Here is a 21,176-nt window from a genome sequence, read left to right as displayed (position 1 = left end):
AGCCAAGAGTTATCTATATTATTCCGGAACGAAAAGCTTTATATTTTTAGGATAAAAAAAGTTGAATAAGAATTGAACTTATCAGAACGTATCTAAATATCAAACACAAAGAAGGAAGCTTGACACTAAAGTAAATTTTCCCGTACCCGGGGCTCCATGAATTGAGAATGGAAGTTAGCTTGCTGGACTTTGATTAAATCCATACTTCACTCCTTTTGCGACAACCAAACATGACGCACACGCAATCTTGAGCAGGATTGTAGAACCAGCAATCGGTAATCAATCGCTTGCCAAAAGCAACCAGGGAATACGAGGATAGTATAATATTATGTGGTGACTGTGTCATTTCTTTATTCAGATAAACACACGCAAACACATGAAAATGTACAAATACTTCAAATATCCTGAAATCACATAACCACAACGAACTCCACAAAGCAGCCCGTAGCAATCGGGTATCATATTAATATAATATTTCATCTTAATCAAAATTGATCAGTCAAGGTTGTGGAACAGATCACATATTTTGCCATTGGTTACCGAATTATAGTGCTCCAGTGAAGAAATTGTTTACAGTAGATATATATTTGTTGAGAAAGTTAAAAACAAAATGACAAGTTTGATACCATTACGTCACTAACCCTTCAGAAATTCACAAGCACGTTGTCGTTTTGCAAAGCTATAAAAACAACAGCAGTAAAATGCAATTCGTAAGAGTGACGTACTAACCTTGGTTTATCTTTAATAATCACCTGTTAAGGGCTGGGGTATTAACGTTTGGACAGTATTTATTTTGGGACATCAGAGCACATCAGACATATCGAATTGCATTCTGAATACGAAGAATGTCATTCTGATATCAAATAATTTTGATTTTTGAAATTCGCAATTTAATACACATTTTATGGCAAATCATTAAAATTGATATTTTTGATATTTAACAGTACTTGAAGTAAACTTTATAAATCTGATGATTTATACTTAAAGTGTATGTAGGTGGGATGAAAAGCCGATGATCAATTGAAAATTTTGACCTTTCGTATTGAAGATATGGATTTTTTTCCCAAAACACCAAAAAAATTAGGTCTTTTGGGAAAAAAATCCATATCTTCAATATGAAAGGTCAAAATTTTCAATTGACTCGTCGGCTTTTCCTCCTACTACATACACTTAGAATATATCATTAGATTTAGATAATTTACTTCGAAGACTGTTATATATCAAAAATTTGAAAAATATCAAATTTTTATAATTTGTCATAAAATTTGTATTATATTGTGATTTTCAAAAATGAAAATTATTTGATATCAGAAAGACATGCTTCGTATTCAGAATGCAATTCGATAGGTCCGAGGTGCTCTCATGTCCCACAAAAAATACTGTCGAAACGCAATAAACGCTCATTTTAGATCCCTTAAGAAAATATTCATGACGAAATTCTTGCCAGATTATCCAGTCCAGCCTAGTCTATGCTACAGACCGTATACCTATATTCGCCGCTGGATCCCCTCCCCCTCTATCGCGAATAGTCTTGGACAACGACTAGTCTAGACTTGTATATTGTTCTCTAGGGATCGATTATCTCTGTCTCTGAGAAGGTCGCGTGAATCTTAACACTTCATAGGACGAACCCTGTAATACATTGATTGGTAACGTGATTGAGAGGCATATAGCCTAATTGGTATAGGTAGTTTCTAATTCAAAGGTATTCAGGTGATTACTACATTATTGAAACATCAACATTTGGGAATCAACACCGTCAATAATAAATTTGACAGTCTTAATACAGATATAAATTCTTAAACATAAAACAATCTGAAGGATACCACTAATTATGCATTACACGGGTTTCAATGGAAAAATGGCTAATTTCGGGTGGAATTTTCTCATATTCAGAACTCTCACAGTTCAATGCCACTAATATCAGGTGAAACTATATGATTTAGATGCCAAATGATCAAAAATTCAACATAGGTTGACCTGAGACTTTTCTTGTTGTAACGCACTGAACCGTAAACACCTTAAAATGACAGTGCGCCCTCGAAGCTGAAAGTTACAATATGGTAGGGCGAATATTTACTAAAAACCGAAGCCGGGCGTATGAATTTTGGTACTATTCCAACAAAAAAGTCATATAATGAGAGAAAATGTACAATTTTGAAGCATCAAACCCTAAAATGTACTTTTTTGGCTATATAACTTGATCAATTTCAGCGATTTTAATGCAGTCTTTTCAGATGCCATGAAAACAAATAGTTACTCGTCGTATTTCAATGTATCGCCCAGGCCTATTAGTGGTATTTAACCTGAAGAATCAGCACATATCAGCCACCAGCACCAGGGGGATGCTAAGTTTTACGCTGAAAGATGAATTCCATGGGTAAAATGACATTATGTAGTTTCATGTGATCATAGAAATAATTTGGAATAAGTTCCAACAAGATAGGAACATTCTGAAATAATTTCCATAGGATTTTGAGCTTTTCTAATCATACACGTCTACTATAAAGAAAAATGGTTTAACCTATTGCTACGTTAGTTTTAAAAACACTTACAGCTATTGGAAATGAAAGCTAACTACAGTAGCATCAGAAATCATGAAGCGGACAAAGGCGTCTCAGTCATCATTTTCATGCAAACGTTTAAAGGGAAATACCACTACACACCAAAACACACAGTCCATCCATTACTAATTAAATCTCTTACACTCAATTATATAGACATTAAGAAGCTGTTATATGTAGGATGTTGTCTTGTCCGTCTATAAAGAACATCAACTTTTTATTAGTTATGCTGGCTTATAATTCTCTTACCTATATGCTGTTAAAATTCCACTGTGCAAATAGATTTGATAAAGATCACAAAACATTGTTTCAACAGTGTAATGGCAAAACAAGCTTCACTTACTCACACTTAGTAATTGTTAAATAAGAAAGTTGAACATCAGTCTTCATTTAAATGATGATGTTAGTTTAGTGTTATCTTCGAAGCACTCAATAGCGAACAAGTTCTACTTCCTTCGTGCTATGCAGTAATGAATGAGAAAGGTGACTCTGACTCGCATATACAAGAAAACGGACATCAATTTTGACGCGATGATTTACATGATTGAATGTGTTGAACATTTCAATAATCTTTAGAAATTCTTCATAACTAAGTGGATTATACGTTGCAATTAAAAAGCCATTACAGCCAAATGAGAGAATATAAAAAGAATGTTACGGTGCCTTAAGAGATTTAGGCTAGTTGATTAAGCGACAGTGAGTGTGCTCGTTTTAACACTTTGTCGCTTTAATTTATTAAAATTCACTGTGTGTTTTGTAAATTTTACAAGATTTGAATCCTTTTGCTCCCAAACGACATAAGTGAGGTGTGTGACCTCTAAAGTGTGTATGACGTTCCATTTACGATATTGCTATACTTTATGGGATAACAAGTAATAGGCTACAAGTTTAGTTCTGAATATTTCTTGATTTTTTTAAATGTGAATTCAGGGTTTTTCTAAGAGCAACAAAGAAGATGATGTTAAGTAATAATTCAAAGAATTGGAACTACAGTTTGTCCACATAGAAGTACGTACAAACCAAATCTGTGGCATCGGGGTCGAAGCGTTGCGTTACACGCACTACGTGTTAAAAAAACGCGACGTGTTAAGAGCGTGGTGCAATCGCACATTAGTTGGCGCGCCAAAGAGCAAACACACGCATTGCGCTGAAATAATTATTCTCATACCTCCAGTTTTCGAGGTTTATTTACTTTGTACTATATGGACAGACTATGGATAGATAATAGATAACTAGATAAACAATATTATTTATAATAGTCTATGCGATGAAAAGCCATGGCTTGGTTTCCAATATTTTATGATATTCATGATCAAAAATAGTTTGTTTAATACAAAAGGACGTAGCGGTGTTACAGTATATAAAAAAAAATAGTCCATTAAAAGAGACTGATTATAAAGAGACCGTTATTCTAAACACAATAATATCTTTTTAAGACATTTTATGAAATATTATTTATCACAACTCTTCTCGTGGTATATATGTTTGCTTGTTTACAATAAACAATTAAAACAATTATAGCACAGAAAATCACCTTACGAGGATTAATCTGCATGAATGTAATTGTAACACATACTGTCCGTCCAAGTGTCCGTCCAGAGCAAAATATTTTATGGGTTGAGGATGAATATCCAAAGTGGAGGCCAAAATCGTATTGTTATCGTAACTTATTGCTATTGTTCAACTGATCATCTCTGTGGGATTGGGAATGAGGTGTTTTTCTTAACCAGAGCGACGTACATGTGTTTTATCGGTTGAAAATGTATGTCTGTCTCAAAATAAGTTATCGCTATGTTCCAGTTAACAACTGGCCATCTCTGTTGAATCAACAGGCAGACATTAGATCCCCTTACAGCGACAATCCTATTCCTATGTGTGACGGAAACAAACCCTGATGCCCGTATCAATGACTTTCAGATGTTCCTCATTCTGTGTTGCAAATACAACTAGGATTAATAGCTGAACGCTGTATTTGGCATTACTGACGTGTAAATAATACCAAGAGCAGGGCACGGTTGTTTGATGTATATAGAACTGGCTTCATTATTAACTAAATGCAACCTATAGATGGCGCTATTTACCTAAATCATATTTCTCTTTTTGCAAGGGGTAGGTGATTAATACTGCCATTAAAACAGCTGGAATAGGTGAAACAAACAACAAGGAAATTTTATAAACATATTTCATCAACAAATAAAAGGAATTATTTGTATTAAAAGTCTGAAACAGTAACTTCCAGCAACTAAATAGCGCCACCAATTTTGTCATTAATAGATACATTTTATATACGAAAAAGCTATAAAAATGCTATAAAAGTGAATAATTTTGTAAAAGAGGAGAAATTAAAGTCGAGAATGACTCAAAGGCATCTGTATACATTAGCATGATATCACATTTTGCTGTTTAAGCTAAAATTTGGTTGTACATGATTTTTTGTTTGAAAAACTAATAAATGATCCCACCAAACAACCGTGAGGGTACCAATCGATCACTTGGAATGTATTTGTATGAAGATATTGCAGCCACAGTTCTAGGGCACAACATATTTCATGTTTACTAAAGACTTTAATGTCCACAACTAGATGGAGAATTTCCCCCCTGTGGGATTTTGTATTTAATCCGTGTTCCTCATACGATAAGTGATTGCTTGATAATCAGTGATAAGGGTTTCTGGTAAATCCTCATCTCCGGCTGGTATTGCGCATTATAAATAGGTCGAGTTGAGCTATCCAGAAATATGTACTCATAAAGCAGATTGAGCGAGAAATACGTGGGCCTCAAACTTGCAGACGGATTTTCATCATTATTATCAAGGGTTTCTATTTCTTATTGTCATTTTCATTTTAAAATTTAGCATCAAAATAGTTAAAGTGAAAATAACTGGTTGTAATTGCCTTTGTTTTCTGGCTAAAACATCTCACAAATAATTACACACGTTCGTTTACAATGTAAATAGTAAATAGAAGATTATGGAATAAGCTGTTTAATATTTGTAATTTTAAAGAAATATACACCATTACCAACTACGCGTTGAAAGCTTCATACAGGAAGAGCTTTATTCGGTATAATTAACCTCACTTTTGCAATCAAACAAAAAAGTTCAATCTTTTCTATAGTGCCAATATAATAAGCACTTGATGACAGGATATTTAAGCACAACCAAGACTAGTAAGCCATATTGTTACATTTTAATACAAAATAGATTAATATTTCTTTGCTGTAAAATGTTAGATTTTATTATCAGATATGTCCACTTTTAATTTTGAGCCGAACAGCTCAGAAAAAGCAAAGAAAATTGTCGCCAACGCATGTTACTCCGTCGTTGCACCATGATTTGATGTGTGTGCCACAGTCCCGCACGCCATGAACTTATGTGTTATGAACATCGCATATACGGTATTCTAAAATAATAATTAAACGACGGTTCCTGCGTTTTATTCAAAATCTCGGATTTTGACAAAACTACAGCACCTGGAGTATTGATTTTTGTAGGGCATGTTAGTTTAATAAAGTAAATCGTGTAATAACAGAATTTTGAAAAATATTGAGGGCGTCTTCCTGAGTTACAATATGGCTTTAACTGTTTATTGATTAAATAAAATTGATACTCTTCATAGTTCTTCAAAGTTCATTTTTCTTTGTATTCTGTCTTACTTATCATGTCTATATTAATCTAAGGAATTTCGAATTTGTGATTGGTATCCTATTCATTCACTTCCGACAAAGCAAGTACTGAAATGCTTATCTTTGCTTTGTTTATGTCAGTCATTTTTCATAATACAATAGGTGTGCTCTTTGGCCCGGGCAAACCTACATTAGGGAGCTTAGCCATGGTCAAGCTTACCTTTTAACCCCATGAGAACTACCTGCCAATTGGCTAAAATTAATAGTGTGTCCAAATTTGAACCAACCAAGGAGGGTATTAATAAGATCATCTGCAAATGTAAGTTGGACTATAAATAGCTTAACGCCTAGCCATAATTGACCATTGAAATGGGAATTTCAATTAACCAACCAATCAGAAATGCTGTTAGATGACAAGTAGACAGTGTCCAGGGGTTTAAAATGTCAATGAAGTAGAGGTGGTTTCTTCCACTGATTGGAAGACATGCCGCAAAAGATAAGGCCATAGGTCTTGAAATATAATGCTATGTCGGACACAATCCTTGAACACGGCTAAAGTTCCTAGTCAGCTAAAACATCTGCATCCAAGAGGTCTTCATCAGTGCTCGGGCACCATGAGTAGCTTTACATACACGCTTCTGAATTATGTACGGTCGGTCCTCATGGCTCTGAGCTAGACCTGCATGTCATAAGGGGGCTGCGTACTATAACACTGGTCTCATATAACCTTCGTAAACATGAAGGATTTCACCTGAATTGAGACCTGCTTCTTTAAATTTGCGTAGCATAAACAATTTCCATTAGCTTTGGAATGCATATTGTCAACCTGGCCATTTCAAATCATTTTGGATGATAACTTCCAGCAACTTGACTTCCTGCTCAGGAAGTGCTCAGAGATGCGCAGATCAACATCCGCAAAGTATACACTCATGGCTTGGATTCAACTTTCAATTCAAGTTTATTACTGATAGACCACTCATGTAGATATTCTAAACACTGCTGTACCTCAGTGACGTCATCGATGGCTCTATTTTCACCTATAAGGTCGTCAACATACTCCCAAACCTTCATGCTGTTGTCATCAAACTCAGTGAGCGCATCATTATTCATGCCTAAAAGGCCATAAGTCAAATGATAGTGCCCCGAGGTACACCACCATGAAATTCTACCCACTCAGAGTAATTATTTTTGTCTTTTTTTTCCTCTTAGAAAGGATGTGATTCCTAATTGGTTAGTTTTAGTTTTGCAGTACCAATGGCAAGGTCAAAATGATATACGGAATTAGAGGTAATGTAGTAAAATGTCAAAAGCAGGAAGCAAGTATATTATATGACTTTATTTTTATTTGAATGGTTGCAACATTACTAACGATAAATGCCCGGGTATAATACAAGGTTTGTTACCGAATTAAAACGTAAGAACTTGTTACTAAAATATACATTACCAGATCTACTCACTACTGTAAAATTGCTATAGAAATAACGCGCTTTGAAAAGTAATTTTCCCTATGGAAGTATTGATTTTCAACTTTATCTGTTCCAGTCAAAGAAACCCGTACACAAACGCCATTATAACTCATCCACATCGTGTATAGATATTGATTAACATTACAGGAAATGCTCAAAAGTAAAGAGGATATTTCCACGAGACCGAGTTTCCATAAAGCTTAAATAACATACTTCGAAAAGTAATAATGGAAGTATTAATTTTCAACTTTATCTGTGCACTAAAACTGTGCACAAACGCCATTATAACTCACCCATATATAGCTATTGAATAACATTAAAGGAAAGGCCCCAAAATGAAAAAGTTTCCACGAGACCGAGCTCCCTATGTGAAACACAACATTATGTACGTACTTTCCCCAATGGTAGCAATAATATCCTTTGTAACGTAAACAAAACGTCGTTTTCACATTGATTTAATAGTTTATGTTTACTAACCGAAAATTAGAATTTTGTATCGGAAAATATGCACTTTCGGGATAACTACAGTCACCTGTGGCAGTTACATTCACAGACACTCTTCACTTCTATGTTTTAAATTTGATGCAATGAAGTATCGCATTACAAAATACTACATTGCAGTAGCTCACTGTATAATGGGTTCGAAGTTTCAATAAAAGAGATGGACCTAGATTTTGGTATTAGTGTCTAGTGTCAAGCATTAATAAAATCCAGCTCTAAATACCGAAGTGATTAGCAGCATTCACTAATAGAACCTCAAGATTGTTAGTGTACAAGTTAAGACTAAATAAAATAAAAACTTCATGTCGTCTTTGTCAATGTGCTCAAAAATCAACTTTTAAAGGGGGTAACCCTGTTGGTTTTGGATATGGATTGTTTTTAAAATTACATATAATATCAAATACCGTCCCCTTTATGCAGCTTTGTGAAAAAACGAGAGCATTTTCAGCGTAAATGTGAATAAATAGCAAAATTTGCAATCCAATATCTTGGTATGGGTGAACTGCATTCTGGGCAGGCAAGCAATAACATGTGCCGTAATTCCCGTTCGTCATGTGCTGTGCGTGCGTGGTTGCACTGACAACCAGGCTCCACCAGGTGCACGTTCCGATAGTAACATTTTCATATACCACTCCACATAACCAGTGTTTTTATGCTCATCTAATAATCATGATAGATTTTTGTGTATAAATTATGGCATAATGGCAATAGCCAATATTGAAAGCAAAACAGAAATGCCCTGTACGACAATGCTGCAAATGCCCATATTGAACGGAAAATTTTCGTTTTTAAATCTTTTTCGTACCGATTCAGAAAAAAAAAGAAAAAAAATATTTCCCCTTGCAATATGTACATTTCAAATGAATGTAAAAAAGTTTGGGTTAAAAATGGAGAAGAAAAAGAAACCTGCCTCCCCGAGTATTGAACCGGGTACCTCTTGCATAAGTTGCATAAAAGTATAACGCGCTAACCAACTGCGCCAACCAGACCGCTCCCACCATCTTGGATTTTTTGAACTTTATAGTATCTGAAGTCTCTTCAGCAGTTAGTGTGGTTCGCTCTTTTCACACAATGTGAATGACGCGAAACCAAACTAGCTATTGAGGAGACTATAATTATCTACGATAAGCCTGTCTAGAATTCAATAAATTGGTAGCCACCAAGGAAGCTATTTTTGTGTGAATTCTCAGATTTCTCCGGAAATACATCGACTTGGGCGTCAAAATTTAGGATAGTAATGAGAAAAATACGATCTATTTTGTGATACCAAAAACTCATTAACAATGTTGTCGATCGGGTTACGGACCTTTAAATGTAAGGGTACATCTTTCTAGTAGCTTGTATATTTACCCTATCCTCAGCTTAATTCCAACTGAAAGAGCTAATTCAATGACAGAGGGATGTAGTTTGGGTAATCACACACTTTCATCGTAAGTTCTGTAAGGACTTACGATGAAAGTGTGTGATTGCCCAAACAAATGCCAATCTTTTTATTACCAAATATATGTGACAAATGCCAAATGTTTCAAACTTCAAATATATGGAGATTATATGCTCTTTATGTTCCATCTCATGGCAAAAGAAGGTCAGGGCGACAAACGACAGGCTATCTGACTTATAAACAGAAGCTGTTAGAGATTCCATAAACGATTTACTGCCAGATGCAGTTGCCTAAATATCTCTGGATCGTGGTGCTTGCAGAAACGTTGTAGTCTCCTGTTCCGCATTGAATTTAGCAAAAATGTTTGCCAAAAACATTCTACAATTATAACACTTTGACAACATTAATATTTAGTTTAGAATGTTGTAGTGTTCCTTTGCGACTACACATTTGATGCATGTGCAATCTTGGGCAAGATTGTAGAGCTATCAATCGCACGTCGGAAGCAAGAAGAGCATACGAGGTTAGTATCCTATTATGCAGTGACTATGGCATTCAGCTAGCTTAGCATTATGCAAACGCATGAAATTGTACATAAACAAATACTTCAAATATCCTGAAATCACTCGAAATTGATCGGTTAAGGTTAAGGAACAAGTCACATAGTTTGCCATTGGCTCAGCCAAATCTTAGTTTGGGTTTAAAGCCCCCAGTGAAGATATTGGTTACAGTAGAAGCAAAGAAAAAAAATGTTGAGAAAGTTGAAACAAAATGACAAGTTTGATACCACAACGTCACTAGCCGTACAGATATACACAAACACCTCTTCATTTTGCAATGCTATAAAAACAACGTCAGTGAAACGCAACAGTGAAACATTAACCTTGTTTATCTTTAAGAATCACCTGTTAAGAAATCCGTAATATTTATTCTCGCCAGTCTAGCCTTATATATTGCTCTCCAGGGAGGGATTATCTAGCATGAAATCTTGATATATAGGACGGGCCTTGTTATTGATTCATTAGTAACGTGATTGTGAAGCATATTAATTGGCATGACGTAATTCAAAGGTATTCAGAAAAAGAATATTTATGAAACAACAGATGATCATCATGCAAATACAACGTGTGTGAGTAAATATTTTATGTTCTAAGTAGTGTTATTGCCAATAAAATGACCCAGACTAAAATAACCTGCTACCCTGTTCGCAACAACTTTTATTATTTTATATTATTATAATTATTTATTACAGTCATGGGCAAACGTTTGGAATATTTTTATTTTTGTATCAAATGCAGCTTTCAATCATATTAGGAACAGGTTTATTGTTCTGGAGTAGTGCTCACTTGAATTTAATTGAAAGATACAAATGTCAATTAAACAAAGAATTACATGAGGAAGCGCATTACAATGGAAGGATCACATAATCGCAACACTTTTTGGCAGTCTCTTTGTATCACAAAATGAGATTAAAAACACCAGCAAACTTTATTGTTTAAACAAAAACTTAAACTCTCACTATGACATATTCAGATAAGTCTCTTGCTTGAGAAAATACAACTCAATATTTGGTGTGTCCACCCCTTGCCAGCTCAAGGTCATGTACGCGACATGACAGTCCCCCGACCAGGTTTTTCCAAGGTTCCTTCTGGAATATCTCACCAGCAAGCAATGATGGCGTATCCAAGTTCCTGCAGGCTGATTGGTTGGTTGTTCATGTTACCTAACCTGCGGGATACTTCTGCCAATCAGTTCTCTATAGGGTTCATATCCGGGCTCAAAGCCGACTAGTCCAGGTGTTCAACATTCTCATTTTCAAGGAATTTCTTCACGCGTAGGGCTATGAGCGCTGTGGTGTTGTCATCTTGAATCACGAAATTGTTTCCGAAGTATCTTCTTGTAAATGGAAGCATAACTGTATCCAGAACATGTATGTATTTTTCCTGGTTCATGTGTCCTTCTAGCATGTAGAGGCGTGATTTCGACCAACTGTGAAATGCTCCCCATACTGTAATTCCGCCACCATCTCCCTGGATTCTAGGCAGGATACAATCCTCAAGCAGGGCTTGACCAACCTGTCTTTGGACCTTGAATAGGCTATATTGTCTGTAGAGGAGGAACCGGGACACGTACTGAAGATCACATGACGCCAGTGACCTACTGTCAAATTCCTATGTCTCTGTGACCAAAGCAAGCGCGCATGCCGATGTCTTTGCAGAAGTATTGGCTTTCTTATTGGTCGTCTTGCGCAAAAACCTGCACTAACCAGTCTATTTTTCACAAGTTTCCTAGTAACAGGCGCGTTTATGGACCTCAGCCATTCTGTTCGTAGCCGAGATGCAGGCTTCGTGCGGCCATTGCGGCAAAGTCTCAAGAGAGATCGGGTTTCTCTGGCTGCTGTCTTTCGGGGCCGACCTGACCTTGACATAGGTGTAGTAGTTCCGGTCTCTCGACGCCTCTTCAAAATTTTAGAAACTGCACTTTATGTAATTCCTAAAGCGGCACCAATTAAGTAAGTCAATGACAAGGGCGTATAAATCTGCATTCAACTCACACCACGTGATCAGAAATATCGTATAAAATAGAGAGATGCAACAAAGTAAAGCTGGTTTCTTCACACGGTATAAATGCAAAAGCCAATGTAACCTTATGAATCATATCGCTAAAATAACTGCGAAAAGGATGCCCGATGGTTCATTGGTCATGCATGAAAAGCCATTGTCCTACATTACGTATTGTGTGATATCGATTGGTACCTAATACCTTGCCAGACACCCGTGATCCTTTTTGCATGGCTGACGGGTCATTGCTGGTAAGAAATCTGCACTTAAAAACAGGGCTATGCAAAAAAATACAAATATTCCAAACTTTTGTCCATGAATGTAATTAGTGCAGTCTGTCAAGCAAATAACAATACAAAATCATACCAGAGTTAGACTTAAATTACTATACATTATTTCTTTTTGCTATGGTTACTTAACTAAGCCTGGAGATCTTGATTTTTGATGAGATTCCTTTGATGGTCCGAGTTCTTGATCCAATATCCGATGTCTAAGATCCTGTCTACCCAAAGGGAAACCCCTGGTCTACCACAGTCTCAGTCCAAGTCCTGAAGACTATGTTTTCACTGTCCTAGCTGTTTTGTTAGTGTTTTCCAACTGGTCTTCTATGTTGACCATAAGCTCCTCACTCGAAGATCTCTTGAACAAGCTTTCTGCTCCACTTGACAAACAGATAGCACACTATGATAGTCCAGCAAAATGCTACAGTTCGTTGATAGAGATATTTCAGTTTGCCGCTTCTTTGAGTCGACACTAAAATCAAGCACTATCACTAACACACTAGAACAGCGAACCGAAGTTTATGAAATTATTGTAACTTTTGTCCCACCACAAGCTAACATGAGTTTCACAGAGTTTCCTCTTAGAACTATAAACTGTTGCCTCAATCATTTCCTATCCAGGCTTTATGTATAATTTCTTACCATGCTAAAATTATTTTAAATATTCATGACATATTACAGCATTTTTAAAATCTCATTACCTCAACACAAACCAATCAGGATCATTCACTTGTGTACATGATTACTGTAATAGCGCCAAAATGTTCTAGAAACTTCTGGGGCAATCATGATCATTCTTGTGGTTTCAATTATGTATGACTGTTTACTAGCATTTTCCAAAATTTCCAGAACATTCCATGCACAACCAATGGATATAAATATTAAAATAAGTAAAAATTAATGTCTCATGACAAAATACATAACTTTTAATGAATATTATGAAATATTATGAAATATTTGGGGGCATATAACAGTGGATACAATAATAATACTTCTTCCCCTCTCTGGTATAATTGTGTGAATTTTTGTGCATGCGAGACTACGTATTTTATCACTTATGATGCACCGTGATTAGGATATATCCAACCATGTACTTTTTATTGTTGAAAATTCATGATGGGATCGTGTTCTGGAATCTTGTACACAGGAAATGTTGCATTTTTATTCTGTAGTCATTTGGTAATGTGCATGTATAATGAAACAGGCATCGGATTAAAACTTGTATAAAACTGATATCATGAAATATGTCAGATTGTTTATTTAGTCTTATGACTCTACCTTGTCGTTGGGACTAAATTAGGACTATATGGTTTATTCATTATATTTTGTCTTTCATCAAGTCATACATTCATAGATATTATACCGATGTATAAGTGATGCACAAATTTGCCTAGAAATGAACAAAACTGAGTTTAGTAAATATTCTCAGTGCAAACCACATCGAGAAGCGAATCAACGGGTATTACAGTGCATGCTGATTTTTTGTAAACATGAAGCATAACGTTACATTTAATTCCATGCTTTAAGGGGGAAATTGCGAGTTTGGATCAATATATTGACAAGTAGACGAACTTGTGTACGCCAAATGCCGAATAGATTTATTATTATAAGTTTGTTTCAAAATGACGGGTGTATTTGGCAAATAAATATTTTAATATCTTTACATCATGGTTTCTAATGTCTAGAAAACGCACATCCAAGAATAGAGAACGCAATATTTACTAACGACCAATAATATTTGACCAAATGTTACAAAGTGAACCACTTTGTCTCGCGGGTGTTTTGTGATCAGAGGAACTAAGTTTTGCAAGTCTTTCAAACCACAATAGACACGTATTCGCGACATAAAGAACCGTTTGACACTTGAACATAAAAGGCTTCCGCAAATAAATATTTACAAAATGTTAGACATAAACATGATAAATATATATGATACTAATGAGAAATAAATCTGCTCAGGTCCTGAATTGACAACGTCAACTATACATCTGTAAAACTTGAAAGTAAACGATCACTGACTTGGAAACAAAATGTTTCAGAGACTAATCATAATTGTCAAAGTCATAACCATCTACTGATGTATTAATGATAAAGGGGTTTGACAATCATTACACGGCGTTCCCTGAAATTGTGCACATTTACATTATGGTGAACAGTTTGGATATGACTGCAGTCATGCTGCTTATAAGGCCAAACAAAATTTGTTATGTCTCAAAGCCCGTGGCAGTTTCACAAATCGAATGGTGTTTTTTTTTTTGAAATCTTGAAATGAGATGTTATTTTCGAGTGTTCAAAAGTACACAGGATATTTACACAATTGAAGTACAGATATCAATTGTGTTGTACCTAAACAATGCGAGTATCGAATCAATCAACTTTTCTTCCAAATTTGTCGCAGAATTTCATGATTTTACGGCAAAAACTAACAAAAATGGGCAAAAAGGAAATAAAATATGAATTTGGAGTTTCACCTGACATGGACGCGCTAAGAAAAACGAACGCGCGCGAGGGCTTTCAGACATAACAGTTTTAGCCTAATCGAGGACACATGATCTTAAAATATAATAGTAATAAATAACCAATAACGTAAACCAGCCTATTTCTTTGAACCGACCCATAAAAACGTGAAATCTTTATCATTTATTAATAAATGATAACTATTCCTGAACATTTAGCTGTATATTAAGATGGCCAAGAACATTTTATGTGGCAATGGCGATTCCTACTATTTGTCTCTTCGTAGTTTTCCTTGTGAAGTACCATACACGGAATCAAGTAGCTTCAAGTAGTATTGCCTGCCTTGCACCTTTCCTTTATGTTATAAGTTGACAGAAGCAATCTACATGTTGATCGAATTTGTTGAGAAAGTGAAATAACATAAAATGAAAAACAAAGGTTGAATAAAGGAAGGTTTTATTTCAAACTCTAATGGTGACCCGCAGGTCAAATTGCTAGAATTGTACATTAAACACAACTAAACAGACACAATGCAATTTGCAGGCAGCAGCTAAATCCGCACCAATATTGCAACATTGAAACAAACAATACAAACATCCAATCTAACCCAACCCCATCCCCCAGTAGGCAATGAGGATAAAGTGCCTTGCCCAAGGACACAACACGTTGGCACGAGCGGGGCTCGAACTCGCAACCTATGGATTATGAGTCGGGCGCCTTATCCACTCGGCCACACGAATACCATTACATTGTAAAACTAACCCTTCAGTAATACAAATACACAAGCACCACCTCATTGTGTAAAACAACAGAATGAATTAGAACGTATAGTATAGAACGTTTTAGAAACAACCTGTTTGGTTGAGGAACAAGTCACATAATTTCTTTTATTCATGACGCAGTTCTAGCTTTATAATTATATTATTCTCTAAGGAGTGATTATCTCCGTCTCGAAGAGGGTTGCATGAAATCTAAATAGGACGAATCTTGTAATAGAATGATTGGTAACGTGATTGCGAGACGTATAATTGACATAACGTGGTTTCTTATTCAAAGGTATTGCACAAAAAGTATATTTATAGAAAAGCATGTGATAACTACATTATTGAAAGTTTTGAGCATCGTCGATATTTGGGAGTAAATACCGCCAATAATAAATGTTGACAGTCCTCACTCAGATATAAATTTTTAATCATAAAACAATCCGAAGAATCAACAATCAACAATGAATTCCCCACTATAGCGAAAATAATACGCTAGTTATATTTTCCAAATGCGTCACATTTAAGTCTGTTCTTTTAAAGACTTAAGTGTACTCAAGGAAAATAAGAAATTCTAGAAGTAAGCATGAATCAATAATGTCGTATTCTTGTCTAGACTCATAACAGCTGTATATGCTTACTACTATTCAACTTCACAATGCGCATTCATGCTATGTTTAAACATATTGGCACTATTTGATACTTGCTATTTTGACACATTTCCAAACATTATTTTGAAAGTCAATGTCCTATACTGTCCTATATTCTTATAGTCTAGGCAAAGTAATGGGTATTAGGGTAAAGCGGTTCCCTTTCTCATATTGACATAGAACGCTGCTAACTACAAAGGTTGAACAAGAATTGAAATAACACAAACATACATATTTTTCAATAAAGTAGACTTTACAATACCTAAGGCTCTTATTGTGAATAAAAGTTAGCTTGCTGGACTTCGATTGAATGCATACTTCACTCCTTGGCGACAACTAAGAATGATATGTTTACGCAATCTTCAGCGACATCGTAGAAGCCAGGAATCTATTGCTTGTTGTATGCAACTAGAGTTACAGTATGCGAGGTTAGTACCCTAATAAGTGGTGAAGATAAAGAAATTACATAATCAAAAGTATAATCTGTACATCTCGTTTTTAAATCTTACTCGTCACGGTCACCCCTTGTTTTTTATGTTTGTGAGGGCCGGATTTACCTTTTTGGGGGGCCCTGGGCCAGACCAAAATGTGGAGGTCCCCAACTCACCGTGAGGTGATGATGAAGCCCATAGGGCGAGATGCGAAGTTTGCGGCAGGAGTTTTAGTGCGAGGTCCAGGGACCTCATTAAAGTCCCCGGAAGATGTTGGAATTTAAAGAAATTGAAATGCAGAAAGTGCAATATTGGACCCATACTGTGATAGGGATTACCATTAAATACAACATATTTTTGGCACTATGATTTGTTTGTAACCAAGAATTTCAATGTTAACAACGAAAAAGAAAATATCTTCAACGAAAAAGAGAATATCTTCAACGAAAAAGAGAATATCTTCAACGAAAAAGAGAATATCTTCATTTTGGGCCCTGGGCCATGGCCCATCTGGCACAATGGTAAATCCGGCCCTGATGTTTGTACATTTCTATCTCTATTCTCTACGACTATCTCTCTTTCACCAATCTACGTAACCCAACATACCCACAATCACCCAACACACTCACTTACTCAGATATACACTCTCATGCTTCTTCACCTGCCTGTATCTCTGTACTAAAATTTTATTTAGTCATCATGTTTATTGTATTACCATGATTACTCTTCAAGTTGAATACAAATTCTACCGTATCTAATATCGTCAAATCACCTATCCACATAAAACAGACCCACCAAGCAGCCCACAGCAAGCAGGTATCATATTAATATACGGTATTATTTCATCCTAGTCCAAATTGATCAAAGTTTGCAAAACAAGCCACGAAATGTTGCCATTGGCTACCAAGTCATAGTTTGGGGTTAAAGCCCCAGTAAATATTTTGTTTGCATTGTTACATTTGAGACAAGATTTGTATGATCCATAGTATGAGTAATACGACACTTATAGTGAGGAGGTAAATTGTTGGACAGAGTGACTACTGTCTAGTTTATGCATGGTAAATGTTAAAATATCCCTTGCATCCACATAAATGACTATGGAGTATGCTGGCCTGAGTTTCATCATACTACAGAAAACGATTAAAACAGATAAGTATGTGATTGTTATTTGTAAATTCATACAACTAGTCCAATAAAATTCCACTTACATGCAGACGTTTCGTAAACTACCAGTTTACTTTTTCGATGCTATTGTTGCAATGACGATCTGTGTACAGCTAATGTTTTCTGCTGCTTGGCAACGGAGTTGCCAGTTGATTTTCCATTGGAAATCAGATCGTCAAAAACGTGACTTAAGTTGTATTGCCCCTCGTCTCTGTTCATGGTGTTGCCCTGCTTCCTAATGGCAATTGCCTCCTTGATCCACCTCTTGTACCTATTACTCTCTTTGCCCACGATCCTAGCCTCTTTCCAGTCAATGACATGATTATTTTCTACCACATGATCTGTAATGGCAGATTTATGGACGACTGATTGGGAAGCCTTCCTGGTGGCTCTAGTTTTTATGTTATCACCAATTTTCTCTGCCTCCGTTTTGTGTTCATCCAATCGCTTTCCGAACTTCCTACCCATCTCCCCGATATAAGACAAATCACAATTCCCGCATGGGATTGAATAGATGACGTCAGTTGAGTTATGTGGCTCCCGTTTGTCCTTGGGATGGACCAAAAAGTTGCGCAAAGTACAATGTGGTTTCATGGCTGTGGCGATATTATACGATATGAACACCCCGACACGCCCTCCACGTAAGGGATGACAACCAACCTTTTGACTTTGTGGCATCACTTTTCTTGGTCCTTTCTTTCACCGGCTTAGGCTTGGCCATCTGATTCTTAACTTTCTGAACACTCCATGCTGGATAGCCACATTTTTGGAGGGCATCTTTGATGTGTTTCTCCTCTTCTACTTTGTCTTGATCTTCTGTGACAAGTTTGTTCTTTCTGTCTAATAGCGTGCGCACAACACCAAGTTTCTGGTGGAGAGGGTGATGCGATTTGAAGTTCAAGTATTGGTCAGTGTGAGTTGCCTTACGATAAACCAATAATTTCACTGACCCATCCTCTCGACGAACAATCAAAGTGTCAAGAAATGGTATCTTGCCGTCTTCTTCATTTTCAAAAGTAAATTTGATGGAATCGGTATCATCCGTTTGATTCAAATGGTCGGTAAGATTGTTGACTTCGTCTTTGGCAACAATTTCTAAGATGTCGTCCACATATCTTTTTCACAGCTTTGGTTTACATTCAAGTGGGGCAGTCGCGATAGTAGTACATTCTAGATGTTCCATAAATATATTCGCTGCCAACGGTGACACTGGACTGCCCATAGCTGCTCCAAATCGCTGTCTATAGATCTTTCCGCGAAATGTGAAATAAGTGGTTGATAAGATAAATTCCAACAACTCCACTACATCTTCTGTTGCTAAGTTGAAACCAGACGATTTGTTGTACTCCTTCAACCAACTCTCCTTCTGAAGCCTTTCCTTTACTATGTCCAACACTCTACTAATGGGTGTACAGGTGAACAAAGACACCACATCATGGGAGTTTAATATATCGCCTTCTTCTATAACCACCTCCACTAATTCCTCCGCTAACGCTTTCGAGTTCAACACATGATGAGAAGAATTTCCTACCATGGGGGCCAGAATATCTGCCAGCCATTTGGACGATTCACAGCCTATCGTTGAGGTGTAATCGACGATTGGTCGAAGCGGTGCATTGGGCTTGTGAATTTTAGGCGTACAATAGAGTCGAGGGACATTTTCCGCCGTTGGATACAGTTGTTTGTATTTAGACATAGAAATCTTCCCTTCATCTGAAAATCTGGACAAAATGGCCACCAATTTTCTCTTATACTTTTGAGTAGGGTCCGATGTTAGCTCCTCATACGTTTTGGTATCACTAAGCATGGAGTCTACCTTTTCATTATACTCCTGCTTGTCCAACACTACCGTCGCCTTCCCTTTGTCAGCCGGCAAAATAACGATTGAATCCTCTTTTTTGAGGACATTAATGGCCTTTCTTTCTTGGTTACTCACGTTTGACTTCGGAGGTTTAGAAGATCTAAGCGTACTTGCGACTTTGGATCTAAGTTGAACAGCTTCTGAATGCGCTAGGTTTTTACATGCCAATTCAGTAGCGAGCACAAATTCGTCGGTACACACATCGGTAGGGGACACGGCGTAATTCAGACCTTTAGCAAGCACCTTGGTCTGTGGTTCAGTAAGCTTAAATTTAGACAAGTTAATTACCCACTTTTTCAACTGCGTTCCGGTAAGATCTGGTTCCGATGCAGTAGTGAGACTTCTGTTTACCGGCACTTTGTTTTTCTCTGCCAAATTCTGCAGCTTGCGCACTTGACGGCATTTTGTTTTCACAAACGTATTCTCGCGAACTCTCGCGATGTGGGACGAGATTTCACTTTTCAGGGGGGAGTCCGCGGGGATCGTAGATTTTAATTCACTTTCGAGAGATGCTTTATTAACTTTTAAACTGTCTAATTTATTGTTGATGACTCTTACTCGCTCGCGTACTAGACCACGATGAGCTTGATTTATGATTGCAATGACGATCTGTGTGATCGTCATTGCAACAATAGCATCGAAAAAGTAAACTGGTAGTTTACGAAACGTCTGCATGTAAGTGGAATTTTATTGGACTAGTTGTATGAATTTACAAATAACAATCTACTATGAACAGTCCTGATGAATATCTTCAAGAAGATAAGTATGTGTCTTACGATTTATACAATTGCAAAGAATGGGAAGGGATATTTGTCGAAGACAAGGGGAGGAAGGTTATTTATTTATAGGAAAGAAGTGGTAATACATTCTATATTGTTCCTTTAATATGTCCTTATCTGTTCCTGCATCTGTTCAAATATGATGGTTTTAAATATCCAATTGAGACAAAGTTTATAACACTGATTTCATTCAGCTCTAACCCTACTTATTTATTTATTCATTCATTAATATTTACTCACTATTCCTTTTCAAGTTTGATAATGGGACAATGGTTTATTTTTGCTACATTGGAAAGGATACAAAGTATTTACTTTTATTTCTTATTTTATTTTATTGGAAAGATACTTATCATCAAACTGTGGGAATTTCTGCAGAATTAATAATTGGACCTTAAAAGCCTGTATTAATTGGCGTTATACTTTTTTTGTCTTTCAATGTTTATTAGATTTTTGTTATGAGAAAAACAATTATCAACAAATTACTATAATCACAAAAAAAAAACAGCAGACAACAAATTTTAACATGAAAGTACATTGTTGGGTAATTCAATATACATGTGTATCATGATCATGCAGCAATTACCTAACATAAAATAAAGTATTACAAGTCAAATCTCCATTTACGGAAGTGGGAGCTGAGTTTACCTTTCTTTTTTGCAATTAAATATTCTGTTTCCCTATTATTCTTAATGTAG

General features: G+C 36.2%; 1 protein-coding gene across 1 annotated transcript; it reads right to left on the bottom strand.

Annotated features, from left to right (window-relative positions):
• Positions 1–18,961: 18,961 nt before the first annotated feature.
• LOC140157942 (uncharacterized) lies at positions 18,962–20,326 on the bottom strand. The gene has a single exon (XM_072181189.1). It carries the CDS (start codon positions 20,324–20,326, stop codon positions 18,962–18,964), a length of 1,365 nt encoding a protein of 454 aa, XP_072037290.1.
• Positions 20,327–21,176: the final 850 nt, after the last annotated feature.

The sequence above is a fragment of the Amphiura filiformis genome, chromosome 7 (genome assembly GCF_039555335.1).
Source record: "Amphiura filiformis chromosome 7, Afil_fr2py, whole genome shotgun sequence".
Lineage (NCBI taxonomy): Eukaryota > Metazoa > Echinodermata > Ophiuroidea > Amphilepidida > Amphiuridae > Amphiura > Amphiura filiformis.
Note: the sequence above shows the minus strand (reverse complement) of the source record. Positions and strands in the feature narration are given on the sequence as shown.